General features: G+C 42.5%; 1 protein-coding gene across 9 annotated transcripts in view; it reads left to right on the plus strand.

Moving 5' to 3' along the window:
* The window catches only part of AMOTL1 (angiomotin like 1), a 152,563-nt gene that overhangs the window by 93,367 nt on the left and 40,812 nt on the right, over window positions 1-18,384 (plus strand). For all 9 annotated transcript variants that reach the window (XM_054592223.1, XM_054592224.1, XM_054592222.1 and 6 more), the window contains 3 exons: window positions 9,192-9,483; window positions 15,715-15,859; window positions 17,105-17,194. In XM_054592223.1, coding sequence (XP_054448198.1) covers window positions 9,192-9,483; window positions 15,715-15,859; window positions 17,105-17,194 — 527 coding nt within the window. The remainder of the gene's footprint in view (window positions 1-9,191; window positions 9,484-15,714; window positions 15,860-17,104; window positions 17,195-18,384) is intronic.

Here is an 18,384-nt window from a genome sequence, read left to right on the forward strand (position 1 = left end):
ACCCTCTTTTTAGCAGAATGTGGAAGTTATGGAAGATAAGCACTATTTTAATGATTAAATTTTATGTTTCAGGCAGTATGAGTTTGGAAAAAGTCACTCATGCTGGTAAAAAGAGCATTTCTCCTCTCTTGGAGCCTCTCCAATGCCTTTTTCGCCCTCTATCCGGGCTGAATCTTGCCCATTCAGCATAGGGGGTTTGATTTACTCGTTGCCTGAAAGTAGAGAGAAGAGTGATAACTGTCACTATCAGTATTTTATTCATTTATGAATATATAAAATTGATTTTTAGCATGTAGGTAAACGATAAAAGCGTAAAATGCCCTTCTGTCCTAAACTGATAAATACATCTTACAAGATGGCGTCCGAGGCGGAGGTGCCGTGGCTTTCCTTCCACAGAGTGCGCTTGCGCAGTTCTCGTCTTCACCACCACCATCCTTCCCATCAGTGCGGGAGGCTTGCAGTGTCCTGCTTTAATGGAGGGAACTACGGTGCGACCAGTCCCCCAAATCGCTGATATTTTTCTTTTAAAAAAAAAAAAAGCACTGTGCATTTCCGCTCAGCAAAGCTCCTGGTTTGGTTTTATTTAAGATGGAGTCAAAGTTACTGACATTCTCTTGAGAACATGCCAAATGACAGTGCAGGGAGGAGGGAGGGTGTAAAGGGGGACCAAGCCCAGGAGGACATGGGGCAAGTGAGAGAGGACGCCTCTCCCCAAGAAACCTGCATCTGTCCAGCAGTACAGCCAGAATGTAGATTAAACCATGAACAAGCATAAGGACATGTGCTAAAGAGCAGGTCGCATTATTGGTGGGCTTGAGGTTTGGAATGTGTGGTAGTGCAAGAAAGAATGTTCGGTGGTCCCGCCTTATTTGAGTCAGAAACGGCTGGAGGAGGAAGGGGAATTTTTGGAGTTAGTGTGTTTCCAACGTGGTGAATTATGATTTGCGGTTTAAATAGTTGTGAAAATCGATTGCTGTGTAGGACTAGAAGTTAAGCCAGACCCACGGCTGTTGGATTAAAAACTATGCGTTGCCCTTAACAAAAATGAGGCCTTGAAGCCTTATTTTAAATTCCACGAGCTAAAACATGTGTTTTGAATACCAGCATAAGAACTCACGAGTTTCTCCAATTTTTAAGCTGAATTATAGCTGGGTGAGCCAAGTAAAATGCCCTGTTTATCCTGAGAAACATCTCTGCAGTATGGGAATTTCAAAAGACTAGGGTCAAGTTCAGGTTACTTTCTCAGGAAACCTAACACAATTCCAGCTGTAAGGAATTAAATGAGTGACTTCTCCAAACAAGAGGATTATCTATATCCATCCTACATAGCAATAATTATGAACTTAGTTTACCCAAGAGCCCAGCCTTAATGTGAACATTTGTCAGTCTTACGGTGTCTGCACAACCAAAGAGAACATTTTGGGAAGCTGTGGGCTTGGGAAAATAAGATTCAGAGGGGTTTGAATTCTGGCTCTTCCAATTTGTGACAAATTGCATAAGTTCTCTGAGCCTCAGTTTCATTATCTGCACCTCGTGACAGCTGAATTTTCCTAAAACTAATCAATTTTCTTCCCTACATAAATAAAACTTGTTCATTGTAGTTATAAAAATATATGTACTTTCTACCTCTCTCCCCCCACCAAAACAAAAGCAAAAGAAGGAAAATAAAAATTGCCCACAGTCCCATTATCCAAAGATAACCATTGTTAAATACTCTGCTTACTATGTTATTTGAGGGTCAGAAAAGTGTAAGAAAATACTGTAAGTTGAAAAGCTCTATGTAAATATGAGTACTGCGTTGGCCGAAAAGTTCATTTAGTTTTTTCTGTAATATAAAAGACACATTTTTCATTTTCACCAATAACATTATGGATTTGGATATTTTGAGTATGTCAGCTCCCTCCTGTGTGGTAGGACGTTAATTGTTCTCAATTAATGTCTCAATTTGATTGCTGTCAATTTCAACTGGTCTACCGGACAGTGGAGCGTTGTCTAGTGAGAAATCTCCAGCACGACACTTCAGGAAACCATTTTTGACACATTCAGTCACAGAACCTTCTCCATACACTGCACAAATCTTTTTTGGTGTGTTTCCACCTTTCTTGAAATAATAAAACATAATCTGAAAATATTACGTGTTTTCTCTCATCTTCAATATTAAAATAGCTACACAAAAAGTTCACCAATTTTGACAATTTTTTTTAAATGCATGCTGATATGGCAGCTGTCACAACACAATCTAACATTGTTTCAAATAAAGTTAAAGACAAATAAGCGCTATTTAAACCATCTTACAGGAAAAAACAGAATGAACTTTTTGGCCAAGCCAATATTTTTATTGAGTAAGAAGTCTTAAAATTTGAACCTCTTCATAGCTAAGAAGCTTTTTATTTCTTCATCTCATTTTTTAAATTTTTTATTTTGCTTTGTTTACTTTTCCCCGATTAAAATAATAGTAATTTTTTACTTTGTTTTTAATTTTCTATAATGTACATGTATTAATTAGATTATGAAATGTTTTCTCAAATAGCCATACCTGTTCACTGTAGAAGTTATATAAAGAATAGGAAAAATCAAAAGGTAACCCATAATCTCATTATCTGAAGATAATCACTCTGAACTGTTGCCGTAGTTCCTTCTAGTCATTTTTCTATGTCTTGCTTTTCAAACAGATGAAAGCCTTATATGTATCATATCTTTTTTCTTTTTACTGAATTTATAGGGGTGACACTGGTTAGCAAAATTATGCAGGTTTCAGGTGCACAACTCTGCAACACATCCTCTGTACACTGTACTGTATGTTCACACCCCAAGTCAAGTCTCCTTCCATCACCATTTGTGCCCCCGGCAATCACCGTGGTCTGTGTTCGTGAGTTTCTCTCTTTTTCTCTCTCTTATGTATTATATCTTGATAATTTAAAAAGAAACCTTTGCCTAGGGGTTCAGTAAAAGCTTGTTGAACTGAATTGTTCATGTTAATAAACCAAAAAAAGTTGTTTTGATTTTATTTCTCTATTATTAAGTTCCCTCTGAAAAATATATTTAGCTACTTGCATTTTTATTTCAAATTATTTGATCACATCCTCCATCTATTTATCCATTGATGTTTCCTTTCCTGTCATGTTTTGAAAAATTTTTGTCAATTCTAGAGCCATACTTATTAAATATTAGCATAATGGCCTGATTGTAGATAAACATCTAGTTTACCATGTTGATCCCCCTTGATGGGTGGGATCTGGGGGGTAACAGAGCGGGGACTGGTGCTCCGATGGGAGAAACACTCTGATTCTCCCTGGACTCTGGGATTCTCTCTCCAGACGAGGCCTGCGGCTCACAGGCAGCACGGTCTAGAGCGGTGCTGTCTGATAGGAATAGAATGTGAGCCACGGGTCTAATTAAAAATTTTCTAGCCGCCATGTTCTAAAAAGTTAGAAGAAATAGATGAAGTTAATTTTAAAACATATTTCATAAACTCATATCAAACATTTTTAAAAACATATTTTAATTAATCCATTATAACCAAAATATTACCACTTCAGTAAAACATGAAAACCTATTAATTAGATATTTTACTTTTTTTTTTACTAGGTGTTTACATGGCAATGTGTACTTTACACTTCCTGCACATCTCGATTCAGATTAGCCACATTGCTGGTGTTTGGGAGCCACACGTCTAGAAGGAATGAGAGTGTGTCTGAGGGCGAGCGTGTGGACAGCACCTTGAAGCTACACACTTTGATTTCTCATTGAGGCTTTAGGATTTGGGGCTGTGATTCTCACCACGTAGTGTCTGACAAGAAAGGGGTAACCAAGGGAGGTGCTTCTTGCCTTTCTCATTATACCCACTAGCAATGTGTGATAAGACAGCAGAGGCTAACAGTTATCAAATCCTTTCCTAAAGATAGACGCCATGGGCAGTGCTTCATATGCATTATTTCACTTAATGCTTACAACTCTGAGAGCTAGGTGATAGTATGGCTACATAGCTAGAAAGAAGCAGAACCAGAAAAAAAGAGACCCCATATTAAGGAACAGGGCTGTTCTGTACCAGCGTGGGGAGAAAGCCCTGGTATGGTGCAGGGTAGTGGGTTCAAGACCCCCCAGTTTGCAGCCCATTCTTTTGCTTTGTAAAGACTGTAAGATCACTGGTTTGTGAATCTTCTGAGCCTTAGTTTGTATACTTTATAAGTAGAACAATAATATATGACAGAGTAGTAAATGCCCAAGCTTGTGAGAATTTAGACAGTTGGATGTACAGCGTTGTGCATGGAACATTTACACACAGGTATAATGTATATACATAAGTTTAAATAAGCTTGTGTATGAAGGGTTGTATGCAGAGAGGAGCTGATGGACTGTTTATTAGATGTCACCAATGACTTTGTTCTCCTAATCTTATATCGTTATTCTAGTTTGGAGCTGCATTTGTGACCCCAAATACATAAGAAGAAGGAGACTGGCATGGAGCCTTCTTATTATATTGGCCACATCATGATTTTAGATTCTACCTATGTTATCCAGAACAAATCTAAATACCAGAGGTCTCTTCCTTAGTAATACCGTGTTGAGGATTTCACCATTTTTTGAAAGACCATCAAGCATATACGGTCTCCGAACTTGCTCTTGCACTTGGGGCCAAATCAGCTGGCAACAATGTGATGGGTACCAATTTAGTAGAAGTCATGATTTTCTACCCTCAGATAGCAGTCATGCTAATAATTAGGGAGAAAAGACACATGTGTTTAAAAAATTAAATAATTTTACACTTAAATAAAAATTCAAGAGAACAAAAACATGACCGGAGCTGGTGGTGACAGATTGTCCGGAGTGTGCCTCAGGCAAGGTTGTACGTGGGGAGGAGAGGAATGGGTGCAGTCTGCTGTGGGGCTGTGCTCAGTGGAGGACGGCCCACAGCACTTCCCTGTATGACCTCTATTTTGTCTCTTAGATGTGGCTCTTTAAATGCTATGATTCTTGTTTTTAACACTTCACTGTAGACTTGGGGAGAAGAGACTTCTTCAGCCCTGCTCAGATGTATTTAAATAACTGGGTAGTTCCGTGACAGACGGAAAAAGGCCTCTTTCTGTGGTGTTCCCAAGGCTCATTGGGCTCCCTGAGAAAAGGAGCAGGCCGTACTGGTGATGCCTGCCTCTGCCTCCATTTTTATAAGGATTAAGCAAGGTGATGAAATGTGGTGTCTGGCGGATAATACAGGCCTCAATGAATGTTAGTTGAATGCTCTTTATTGAGAAGATCCTCTGTGAAAATAATGTTGAATATAAGTAACGATCGAAGAGAACAACTCTGGCAGGTGTCTAGCCCACACGTTCCCCTGAAGCTGCTGGAGCCTCCAGTGAGTTCTGATGCTTTTGTGTTGGGATGTGACTCAGGGACAGGGCGGTGGGACAGGGCGGTGGCGCAGGCCGGGCCGCAGGAGCCCAGGAGCGGAGGACCCGTGGGGCGGCCTGCCCTCTCTGCTCTCAGTGACGCAGGGAGATGGTGAGCTGCACAGATCCTGGGATCAAAAAGCCTGGACTTAGGTCTCCTTTATGTTCCTAATATCTCTGTGATACAGGGGTGGGGAAAAGTAGGTTTATAGTTCATATGGAAAATAGCATCATAATAAATAATAATACAAGAGTTAGACTGTTTTGTGTACTCACAACTGTAAACCTACTTTTGCCACCCATGTATTTTGCAAGTTACCATCCCATGCCTTGTTTTTCTCATTTAAATAGACTGACAATGATACTCATTTTGTAAGGCGGTCGTTTAGGTCCGCATGAGATGATGCAGGCAGCAGCGCATGCCACAGTGGCTAGAATGTAATAAGTGCCTGATAGATGTGAACCGTAACAGAATTTTTATTGGCCTTCTCCTGAATGCCACACTCAGTGCTAGGCTCTGTACTGGGGCTGTGGGATACCAATGATAATTATAGTAATGGTGACTAATAGCTAACATGAGTGCAGTGTTTACTTTGTGCCTGGCTTTATACATATTAACTCCTTCAGTTCTTTAACAATGAGCTAAATGGCATGTAGTCTCAGGGAACCGAGACACATGATGTCGAATAAGCTAGCTCTCTGACCACAATCTAAGAGGGGAAATAGCCTCACCAATAGACAGTGACAGCAGGGAATTCTATTCACCTGTAGTTTCTCAATAAATGGTGGTTCCATTGCCTCTTTTCCCCTTTTCTCTGCGTCCCCAAGGTCATAGCACTGGTATGACCTTGTGTGAAATTTTCCTGTTCTCTCCCAACACTCTTTCCCCCTCATTTACACTAAGCTCAAACGTGCCCCAGATGGCTGAGTAGCAGGACCAAGGAATAGAGGTGTGCTCTCCTGCCTGCACGTCATCCATTGTCATGTGCCATTTTTTGAATGTGTAACTGAGTTATCTGTGAGGCCAGTGTTCTCTGTTGAATAGAAGACTTCCCATTTTGGAAAAGCCTATTCTTTCCTGTCCCTTAAGCTTGCCAAACACCTTTTTCCCTGCGTTGCCACTCAGGTAGCTAACTAGTCACCATTACGGATGACTTAGACTGGCACTAAGAAAGCACTTCCTTTTTCTTATTTAATAGAGAAAGATAACTGAGAAGATAGCCCACCATCGACCATCAGTGAGTTCCAAATCCCAGAGTTCAATACATGTTAAAAGATAAGCCTTAGCCTGAAGCTGTGTGGGTTAGAGAAGGAAGCCCCATGGCTCAGAACGCAGGACTGTAGTCCTGTCGGGCCCCTCAGCTCCAAGGAGACCACCGTGTTTATCCCTTGCATTGGATTCAGTGTGAAGCGGGTACTGAGGACACAGGAGTGGGCACCTGCCTTTGAATTGAGGCTATGTAATTTGCGGTTATTCTGCCTTTTTCCAAGGTGACCTCTTTCCATGAAAAATGTGCAGGAGGATTTACCCAGCCCTCAGGAATGCACTTACTCAGTACCAGACCTGGGGCGGGGGTCGGGGGGGTTGGCTTCACGCATGATAGGAGGACCTGCGATCTGGGGTGAAAGCTGGGCATTGTGAATGGCACTTGGGGGCATTTCGCTCTTCGGATGGGGTTGGACCTCATACACACAGACGTCCTCACACACACTTCAGTGTGGAAGGGGCCCAAATTCATCAAAATGCAGAAATATTCTGTTTCTAAAGAGATGGCTGCGTCTCATGTAATAGGTGTGGAGATGGGGAGGGATGGTTTACGTCTCCCCATTGACAACTCTCCTTTCTGAAATCCGAGGATGGCTGAGGGGGTGAAGCTCACTTACGGAGTAAAGAATCACTTTGAGCTCCTTGGTTCACCTTGCCTTGGGGAACTTGGATCCTAGCTGTTTCCACCGGAAATGGAAGGGCTCCTGGATGGAAGGCATAAGGAAATCTAGTTGGAGCTCTCTGCCGAGCTCAGGTGGAACCTCTGATGTTAGCTGGCTACCTAAGCAAGGCCTGTGGTCAGTCACTCTGTTAGACCTGCTGGGCTGATTCTGTGGTCATCTTTATGAATGTCTGCCTGTCCATGTGGGGAAGGCTACGGTGACCCTTGTCAAATTGTCTTCTAGAGTTTGACATTTACCTGCCAAGAGTCAGCATTCACTTACAGAGTGAATCCTGGCTGTAAGAAATGCTTATAAAATGAGAGATTTGGAGGCTGACAGGGTCCAAAAACATTCCAGCAAATATGGTTGAAAATTTAAGACCAGGTGACCTCCTGGGAAAAGTACCCTGAGAGCTCTGGCTCTGGATGGCCACAGGTAACAAGGTGGCACAGGTTAATTGTTAGGGATTAGAAGTAGCCGGATCTCCTGAGGACTCAGCCCTTTGAAACAGAAGGTTGGTGACTTTGGGGTTGCCGATAATGCTAGTGCCCCACTTCCCAGATTAAGACCTAAAGGTTGATGGGGAAAGAAATCTTGTTTTCCCAGGTCTCTGCAGAAGAGAGGCAGCTATGTTTGGAGAACTAGATATTGAGACTATCTTTGCTATTTATACCTGTAGAGGTTGTTGTTCGGAGGCTTTAGCTTAGGCTGAACGAAAATACTGTGGTTCTTCGGAGACAGGTTAACAGGAGTGAAGAGGGGATTGTTAGGGAGTGGCGACAGGAGATGGAAATTCATGATTTAAATGTGAGAGCTAGTACCCGGAATTTGAACAATTGGGGGACACCTCTGTGTGCTCCTTTTAACATGGCTAAAATTGGACTTTTGATTTTCAGACCTCCTCACCCCAGCAAATCTAAATGCAAAAAAATTAGTTCCTTCCCCATTTCATAATAGTACGCCTGTCCATTTGTGTAGAGTCCAAAATCTAGGAGTAATTTTAAATTTTTCCTTTCTTTCTCTCATCCGTTTTATATATATATATGGTTTGGGATATGTATACATATATAGATGTGTGTGTGTGTGTGTGTCCCATCCATTATTTCTCTTCTGCTACTGCCCTGTGAGCCTTCATCAGTTCCCACCTACACCACACCTAGGCCTCCTCAGTGGTTGCCTTTTGTCTTCTTGCCACCGTCGGTACCATCTATGTAGAAGTCAGAGTAGAGGCAGCTTCTCCACTGGCCTAAGGGAAGGGCTGACCTTGGTTTGCAAAGGTGCTTGTCCATCCCTCTGACCTTAGCTTTTATTGCTTTTGCTGGCTATGCTTGTGTCTGATTGCTCTCTTCTACTTGATTTTGCCCACACTAAGTCCTGCCTTAGGCCCAGAGCACTGGCCAATTCCCTTACCTGGAACATTCCTTTCCCTACTTCTCTACTCCTTCCACCCCAACCACTAGTCTGATATTCAGACTTCAACTCCAGCATCAGCTTTCCACAGACTGCTTCCCTGACCTCAATGTGAACTAGCCACTCGGTCATTCACCGTTACACTGCTCTGCTTTATTTTTGAGGAGTGCTCATTACTTTTCACTATCCGACTTTGCTTGTTTATTGTTTGATGGCTTGCCTGCCTCTCCCTGAGAATGTAAGCATCATGAGAGCAGGGGCCTTATCTATCTTGTTCACTATACCCAGTGCCCAGCACAGTGCTGATTCAGAGGGAGACAGTCAGTATCTGTGGAATGAAGGACTGAACCTGCTGTACTCAGCCCAACATTGGAAAGTTCATTGATGACCTCTGGTAGCGGAGGCCTTCCGTCCCCCTCCACCGTTTCCCAGGGGCCTGATCACTGGTCTTCTCTTCCCTTGCAGCCGCCCATGCCAACTTCCTTTCCCGTCAACAGTGCAGCAGCACAGCCCGATGTCCTCCCAGAACTCCTCCGTCAGTGGGCCTCTGCACTCCACCTCCTTGCCGCTCCCACTTCCGGTGACCCTGGCAGCGCCCCAGCCCCCACCTGCCGCCTCCCCCAGCCAGCAGCTTGGTCCAGATGCATTTGCGATTGTGGAGCGAGCTCAGCAGATGGTAGAGATACTAACAGAGGAGAACCGGGCGCTTCACCAAGAACTTCAGGGTTACTATGACAATGCTGACAAGCTGCACAAGGTATGTGACTTCTCAAGGGAAAGGGAGGGGGCAGGTTCTCTAAAAGGTACACAATTCTTTACCTGCTCATGGGGTGTTGATTCACTGATGCACTCGTTAACTAGATCCCTTTTTATGACAGGTACTATGCAAGGCTCTAAGGACACAAAATAAATATGACATAGTTCCTGCCTTGGAGGAGCTTACAGTCCAAAAGGGGAGAGTGGCCTGAGCTAATACCTGCAACAGTACATCCGGGGGCTACAGTAGCTATAGTGGAGGTGGCCCTGGGCCTGAGACTCAGAAGCTAAGTAGCATTTTCCCAGGTGGACAGTGTGGAATAGGGAACACCGAGAACAGCACAGGGGAACGAGTGCAGAGAGACAGGTTTCCCCTTAAATCTGGGAATCTCAGACAGTAGCCTTGGGGGGGCCATGCTTGTTTCACTCACTGGCCTCTGCGTAAGCAGCATTGTCTCAACACCAAAGGTAGAGTATGAGTTACTGTGCACTCCTTTTACCCTTGTGACCTGTCAGGTGGGAAGATGCTGTGTAAACCCAGTCTGTGTAGTTACCGTGGGAACATTAGAGTGTATGGCAGCCTTCATCCTTTGGGTTTTACGCTGAGAGCCCATGTCAATAGGAAAATATCCCGCAAGAGAGCTGTTTGGGCAGTGATTTCATGATGACCCACATGTCTGCAACTGAAATGCTCCACATAGAAGAGGTGAGGGGCAAAGATAGTAGGTGTTCTAAGGCAGCAGAGTCACAGGGCACTCGAGTTTTCCCTCTGCAGCTGAGGAGGCATGTGTGATGGAAGGCATCTTATAAGAGTCCAAGCGCCTGGCTCTGTTCTGGACAATCGGGGCTTTTGTAAAAAGAAAGGGTAGGAATACAAATGCTGCCTGACTACAGGAGTGTTGTCATTTGGTTCTACATGACAGTTAATGCTCCTGATGGCCATTTAGTGTTCACTGTTTACTATTGATCTCTCAGGTAAAGCTTGCTCTTCTTGCTGCTCAGGGTTTCAGAATGGTCAGTGCCTCATTTATTGTGGGCTGGCAGTGAACAGCTGGGAGCAATGGGTTTGATGATGCAAATGTTCACAGACAGAATCTGCCCCAGCACGTTTGTACAGAGCTTCCACTGAAATGGTCTGGAGCTCCCTGGAGTCAAGACCAGGCTTGGCTCAGAGAGCTTTGGCTGCCTTCGTGGGAGGGGGGAAAATGAGAGCCAGAGACAAACAGACTGCCTAAATATTGCTGCCTCATCCCTACCCCAGCCACACCCTTAAAAGATGGGAAACAAGCCGACAGTCTCCTGGCGTTGGCTGTAGGTCACTGCCCAGGCCCAGGCTTGCCTCTGACACCGCCCCCCCGGGCAGCCCCTTTCCAGGTATGGTCTAAGCATTGGAAAGGACCGACTTGGCCTTTCTGGGAAATAAGTGGTTCTTTCTTCTCACTAATGGAGCTCTGGCAGACACATCCAGGCGTTACACAGACCCATCTGAGGACAGAGCTTTGAACAGTTACATGCAGGTACAGAAATTGGGAGGTTTTGTTATTCTTTTTTGACTTGTTTATTAATATAGACTTTATTGACCTGTAACATATATCTCTTTCTTGATATTGATGCACATTTCTATTTTGAAAAACAAAAATTCATCTTCCGGTGTCTCAGGTTCTCTGCACAGAGGGTGATTCTTAAACTCTGTGGCCAAAAAGATTTTGATGACTTCTGAAAAAGGAGAAAAATCAAAAGGTGTTTGCTTCCTAGAACCCAAAACTCCTTTGGTACCTTGAATATCACATAATATTTCATCTCATTGATCTGTCGTCTATCACACTGGAATTTTCCATTTAAAAACTCAGATTTTGATGAATACTGGCCTTTCTCATCACCAGTTCCATAGCTGTTCTCAGCTGCTAAGACCACGAGACAGAGGAGCCGCATGCAGTCTGTGGCTTAGCATTTCACGGCTTGTTTCCTGAGGTCGTCCTCGTCCGGGGCCTCCCCTCAGCATCAGCCTCACTGCTCAGTTGCCTCCCAGCACCTGTTTAAGCCTGAGGTCTGAAGAGAGGACTGTCAGATGAGGTGATGACTTCGCTTCTCAGTGATGAGGACCCCCCACTTTGGGTGGAACCACTGTATTGCATCATAAAATGTGGTGCCCTGTGCCAGCAATAACATCCGGTCCAAGATCCTTGTGCATTGAGGCTCTTGGAGAGATTCATTGTAAGGGCAGAACCAAAAATAGAAGAATGTTTAATTGCAGGGCTTAGTCTCTGCGCACTGTGCCAGGAATGTAGCGGGAAAGGAGGACTAGACTCAGAGACTGCCGCAGCACAGCCTCCGTGGGAAGGCCTGTTTCCAGAGGCACAAGGTGGTGATTTTCACTGTTAGAGAGGGAATGTGGTTCGAGGACCCTCAGAAAGGAAGGTTGTTTTTCAGTATTTCCTTTTGGTCACGCATTTGCTTTTCTTTCTTCCTGGTTTCTCTGAAACATAATTAATGGACAGAACTTCCAGAAGGACCCGAATGTGGGCCGCTGAGTGGCGTGGCCTCAGAAGACATCAGGATGTAGATGGACATTTAAAGGGATAGGGCATGAAGGCATTTGGAGGCTTGCGTTAGTGGAGACCCTCTTTTGTCAGCATCACAATGGCGGCTCTGACTGAGCAGTCTGTGAGACAGCGGACCTGGTCCTGTGTGTCCCTGAGCTGTGCTTAAGAAGGTGCTCAGGGAAGGAGCTTAGAATGGCCGAGACTTTTCAGGGCCAGTCTCTGCCTATTTGCTTCATGGTGGCAGGGCTTTCTACTCCGCACATGGTTCTGTTTCTGAGACAGTGAGTGCTTTATAAGATCACACTCAGACTCTGAACTGGCCCAGTTGGTTTTTATATCCAAGCCAGTCTATCCAACCTTCTCTTCATCTTTTAACAAACGTCAGAGAGGACTTAAGATGCTCCGGACATGAGGGACTTGAAGAAGAGGCTGTGGTTCTTGTTCTGAAGGACGGTGCAATTAGAAATCATAGAGCCCCTAACATTTAAAGCAAATTAGATTTTTGAGTAAACCATAGTACTTAAAAAAAAGAGTACCTTCCTGAATGTTACTCTCTATGTCTTTACTAAGTAAAACCAGGAAGTATGAGTTTACATAAACTGGGGAATTTCTGAATTTGTAGTGAAATATTTTGCTCCCATAGCAATGCTAAAATTCTAATATACATAATACCCAAAGCAATAAGTACCAAGGTTTAATTCCTTTAAAACATTTATACTTCATATATAATACTTCCTGGAATGAATATATTGTAAGTAATCTTTAGATCAAATGCCAGCAGTATAAATGTTAAATTCTGCTCTTTGTAAACCTCCAAATAATTACTTTGATTATAAGCAACTAGACAGAGAGCTGTCCGCCTCCAACTCCCACCGAACCTCCGCCAGTGCCAGGGAGGCCTCAGCAGGACCTCAGCGGGTGGCTCCTGCCACTCTGCAGCTTACTTGGGGCTCAAAACCAGGTCACAGCACTGATGATATCTTTAAAAAGTGTTTTTTAAAACCTACCACTTGACTGTGTTCTTTTAGAATAAATAAAGGATACTTTATAGATTTTACATATATATAAATAATAGAGCTTTGGATTTAAATTCTTAAAATGATTCTAGTCCAATTTCCCACCACCTAGGAATCCTTGCTTCAGGTCTCTGAAAGGTCATTCAGTTTTTACTTGAATAGTACACTTCTGGAAAATGTAGTTAGGAAATTCTTATGTTGAATCAAAGTCTGCATCTTAACTTCCTGCATTTAGTCATCGTTCTGTCTTCTATAACCACAATAAAGGAGTCTAATCTGTCTCCTTTATGACAGCTGTCATTTCTCACAGGAAATACCTTATCCTGAACTAAGATTCTTGCTCTTTCTGTCTTGGTAGATAAAAGCATATTCAATTTTGAATAACCATATTCAAATTCTTGATTGTTTAGTATTTGAGATTGTAAACTATGCTGTCAGAGGGATCCTGCAATTTCCTTTTGTTGTGTGAAAAGGAAGTTCCTTTTTTTTTTTTTTTACATTATTTTTTTATTGATTTGAGGGAGAGACAAGAAAGGAGAAAGGGAGAGACAGAGAGAGAAAGAAACATCGAATTTTTATTCCACTTATTTATGTATTCATTGGTTGATTTTTGTACGTGCCCTGACCCAGGATTAAACCTGCAACCTTGGCATGTTGGGATGATGCTCTAGCCAAGCGAACTACCTGGCCGGGGCAGAAGTTCTTCTAATGAAAGGAAAGAATTCAAGACTGTTTTTAGGAGTTGTACATTTAAAAAATTAATTAATCAATCAGTATTTTTGTCACTGGCAAGGTATGCCTCTAGGGCCATAAGGACTATTTCTGCCCTTGAGGAATTGACAGTCAAATCAGAGACACAAAATGCATATGCACATCTGAATTCTAGTCAGGTGTCTGCAGCCGATGAGCCCACAGTGAAATCGGATGGAGGATAGTTTCTGTGGGTGGTGTAGTTGAGGAAGGCCTCCTGGTTGTCCTGGGCTTGAAGCATGAGCATTTCACCACCACACTCCTTACTACGTGGCATCATACAAGCGTGTGTGTCTGGGTGTGCAGGCCAACTCTAGACATTGAGTTCCTAAAGACCAGAATTGTCTTACTTATCTCTGTAGCCTTTGCAGCCAGACACAGAGTAAGTGTCCAACAGATACCTATTAGGACATACTTTATTTATAAGAGTCTCAGCAGGGACTTCCTGCTCTGGGCAATTGGGGCACCTGGCTCATGGTGACATACCTCCCCTTTAGAGACCAAAAACATGGTGCAGGCCGGGTGGAGCCTGGTGAGGGGTGCGAGAGCTGTCCACCCTGCCCGCTTTGCCTCCGATCCCTACTTGTAGCAGTTCATCAGGTCCCATGTTTGCAGGCACTCTTCGTCCTTTCTCCTGCACTTAGGTAACACAACAATAAAATGGGATTTATGGATAGCTACTTCAAAAAGACACTATTATGTGGGACTCCTGTTATCACAGTTACAGTTACTTATTACAGGTTTATATATGCCATAGATTAAATGGTCTCCCAGTTACATCTCTGGGTACAGTGAATTATAAAAAGAGAACAGCAAAAAATTGTTTTAATCCCATATTTTTCACTTCCTTCATTCAAAGAGTTTTCTGTGGTATATTTGTTTATAATTAGATATACGTCCATTAGTTATATATATAGATAGTTCTATTAAAAGGGGGGTAAAAGTGCTGGGTAAAGAAGCATCTCCTCGAGTGGATTTTATGTTCCTTTGGGGAAGGGTAGGGAGATCTCTGAAAGAGCACTGTACTTGGAATCTGGAAATTAGGGTCCAGGTGAGTTGTGGTTCTTCAGTTCTGTATTTTAGTATTTTCCCTTAGGTTAACTAGGAATAATAATAATAATAGTTATAAACTGCTGTATAAAATATAAGTGGCTTAAGTTATGTTTAAATTCACCACTTCCTGATGTTGGTACAGAGAGATTTTTCCAAGGTGACATCAGATGGTCCAACCAGATTTGTGAGTCTGCTATTTACAGGATCCTAATGTAGTCCTTAGAGAGCAGATGGATGGTGAAATTAATTACACCAGAGATTTTCAACCTTTTTTATCTCATGGCACGCATAAACTAATTACTAAAATTCTGCAGCACACCAAAAATATATATTTTTGTCAATCTACCAAAAAATAGGCATAGTTTTGATTGATTTACCAAAAAAAGTAGTAATTACCCACCCTTTTTGCTCCAAAGTGACTTTTTAATCAAATAAGTGCCTATGATGGATTTTTGACAACAAGAATTAACCAATCAGATGCATCCTTATTATTTGACCTGACCAATAAGATGCAACTCTATTATATGACCTATATGTTTGTGGCTCAAGACAGGGCATTCACACCAGTCAGCTACTGTGTTGGCTGTTGTCATTTTTTTATTTGACAATCTAAGGAAAAAGAGGTCAGTGCCCCTAACTAAATAACCAGGTATTGCATATTTTAAAAATTCATGCAGCACGCCCGTGTGTCTCTTGGGGTGCGCCAGTTGAAAATCACTGAGTTACACGGTTTGGGTAGACGTGAAACTCGAGATGCAGAGAAGGCTGCATTGAAGATACAACCTTCACACTTGGAATGTCCGAGTCAGTGTAACTAAGGCACCGATGTGAATGTCAGAGTCCCACTTTCATGCCACTTCTTTCTTTTAGTTTGAAAAAGAACTTCAGAGAATTTCGGAAGCCTATGAGAGTCTGGTCAAGTCTACCACCAAGCGAGAGTCACTGGACAAGGCGATGAGAAACAAACTGGAGGGAGAGATTCGGAGACTTCATGATTTCAACAGAGACCTCCGAGGCATGTCAAGTTCCATTCGTATTCTCTCTACCTCAAATCTCTCATGTAGCCAACAGCTTCAGGTCCAAATTGTGTTAGATAATCTTATAAATTCCAACCACCTGAGGAAAGGGCACTGAAAGAGCAGAATTGTGTTTTTCTGCCTTGTAGATTGTAGGTTGCAGCACTGAGCCTGAGCAGTGACGACCTGTGTGAGAAATGAAAGGAGTATGTGTGCAGCTTCTTGCTTGAAAAGTGCTTAACAGTGACTCATATCTATGAATGGGAATGTTTGAAAAGACAAGTGTTGGATGCACAGCTCTTCCCACATCAAGCTGAGTCATTTGGTAGCATGCTTTGAAAGCCAACACTGAACACTTGATGGGTATAGTATAGAAGACAGAGATAGACATGTGTCCCTCTTAGGGAAAAATAAAGGCCCACAGTTTGTGTGTTTGTATACACACACGCTCACACATCTGTACCCCCTGAGAGCTAGGAGCCACGTGCTGCAGGGTCTTGGCAAACTCCAACATACAGAATGGTTTAACCCATAAAATTTAACATCACTTTCACTAAGCCAAGCCATTTTTCAGTCACCTTATATGTCAAAATACTCATTGTATTGAGTATTGAGTCTCTAGTAGCTAGATCCCACCTTTTCTATTACTACAAACCTTTTTATCTTGCATATCATATACATTCATACATTCAATGAAAACTTGTTAAGCTGAATTATTTAATTGAATAAATGAAGATTCATTTACCAAGTGGTTTGAGCAAGCATACAACTAACTGTAGAATCTTCATCCATTTAGGTCATTTTGACTTTGTTTTTGTGTTTATTTAATTGTTGTTTTTAGTTTTTGGTTTCAGGATTCAGATAGCAGTCACAGGTTAAAACAGAGGGCTCAAGGTCAAAGTTAGGCTAGGGCTGGGTTTGAGGCCAAGGAAAGTCAACTCCTTCGCAAGGACTTCAAGTCAGAGCTTGGTTCAGCAGCATCAAAGCGGTTTTTCTCAGAATTTGTCCTCAGCTGCCTCCTGCTGGTGCATGCCTTGGCATTCCATTACATAAAAGCACAGTGTAGCATCCAAAGACTTCTTCTGACAGCTTGGAATGTATTGTTCCTACCTAAAAGTTGTTCAGTTTGGGGCTCCTGTCTGAGTATCTCTTCATACCCAACTCTTGGCTCCATGTCATTCCTCAGTGGATGATGACTTAGATCCTTACACATTTCTTCATGATCATTTTCTCTTTGTGCGCAGATCGACTGGAGACTGCCAACAGGCAGCTGTCCAGCAGGGAGTATGACGGGCACGAAGACAGAGCTGTGGAGGGCCTTTATGCTTCCCAGAGTGAGTCTCCATGTTTACCCATTCCAAAGTTGGTATTTATTTAAACCGGGGCCTGAGAAAAGAATCATGTTCATTCTAAGAAGGTTTTATGCTGTGTGCTCTTTGTTTCTTAATTTAGCATATAAGCTGTTGGACCTCTTAATGTCTGCCAGAGACAAAGCTAAAGTTGTTAGGTACAATTTCCGTAATGTTTATTCTGACCTTCTGGCCTGGGCCACCTAAATGATCACATCATGTAATCTCCATGTGTGATGCTTGTTTCCAAAGACTACTGAGCCCATTTCTGCCTAGAATAAAATGAACCGTAGCTTCCTCTGCCTCCAGTTTTATTGGGAGGATAGTGTATTAATTTTGCCAAAGGCAAATGATAGAATCAAATGGCTTCTGAGAAATCAGACAGGGTTAGAATTTCTGCAGATTCATGGTACAAATCAGAAATGTAAAAATACAGTTTTGTTTTTTTTAAAGCTGTTTAGAAAATTGAATTCATTTCTCTGTCATAAATCTCAACAGCATTGTGAGTTAAGTGCTTACAAACTAAAGACAGTTCAAACAACAAAAGCCATTTATTCAGACACTGACCATCCAATGTATACCAATGTATAATTGTGGTATTCTGATGCTTGCATCCTTCAGCACAGCCGTACATTTTCAAGCTGGGAAATAATTGGTTAAATTTTCAAATTTCCAGTACTGTTTGGCTGGGTTAAGCTCCTTTGCTTCACCCAAATTTATTCATGATTGCACTCGTTATTAGTCTCAGCTTCATTTTCTAAAATCTATTTTGGCAAATGGACACTCGTACTGTTTAGGGCTTTTGCATCAGGTCCTTTGTGGTCTTGAAGTAGGAGAACTGGCCTGTGCTCCAGATTCACATAAAAAGCTACATCAGCATCTCGAATTATTTACTTTCCTAACAGAATTTCTCTCTTCCTAAGGGTATAGGAGATTTACCTTCTCATCTGAGCTTTCTTTTGAAAACTGAATCACATGTACTATCTGCATGTAGTACCTTACTTTTGGGTGATCAGATGCCTAGGTAGAGTCAGTGTCTTTGTGGCAGTTTTACCAGCAATGTCGCTCTGCTGTTACACTGCCTTTTTGTCAGGGAATATTATTCTCTCGCTTAGTTTATATCCAAATGGGGAAGCCAGTTAGTTTCATCTGACGGATGTTTGCTCTAGCCTCTT

Source organism: Pteronotus mesoamericanus, unplaced genomic scaffold, assembly GCF_021234165.1.
Source record: "Pteronotus mesoamericanus isolate MK-2021 breed Mesoamerican mustached bat unplaced genomic scaffold, CSHL_Meso_final scaffold_36, whole genome shotgun sequence".
Lineage (NCBI taxonomy): Eukaryota > Metazoa > Chordata > Mammalia > Chiroptera > Mormoopidae > Pteronotus > Pteronotus mesoamericanus.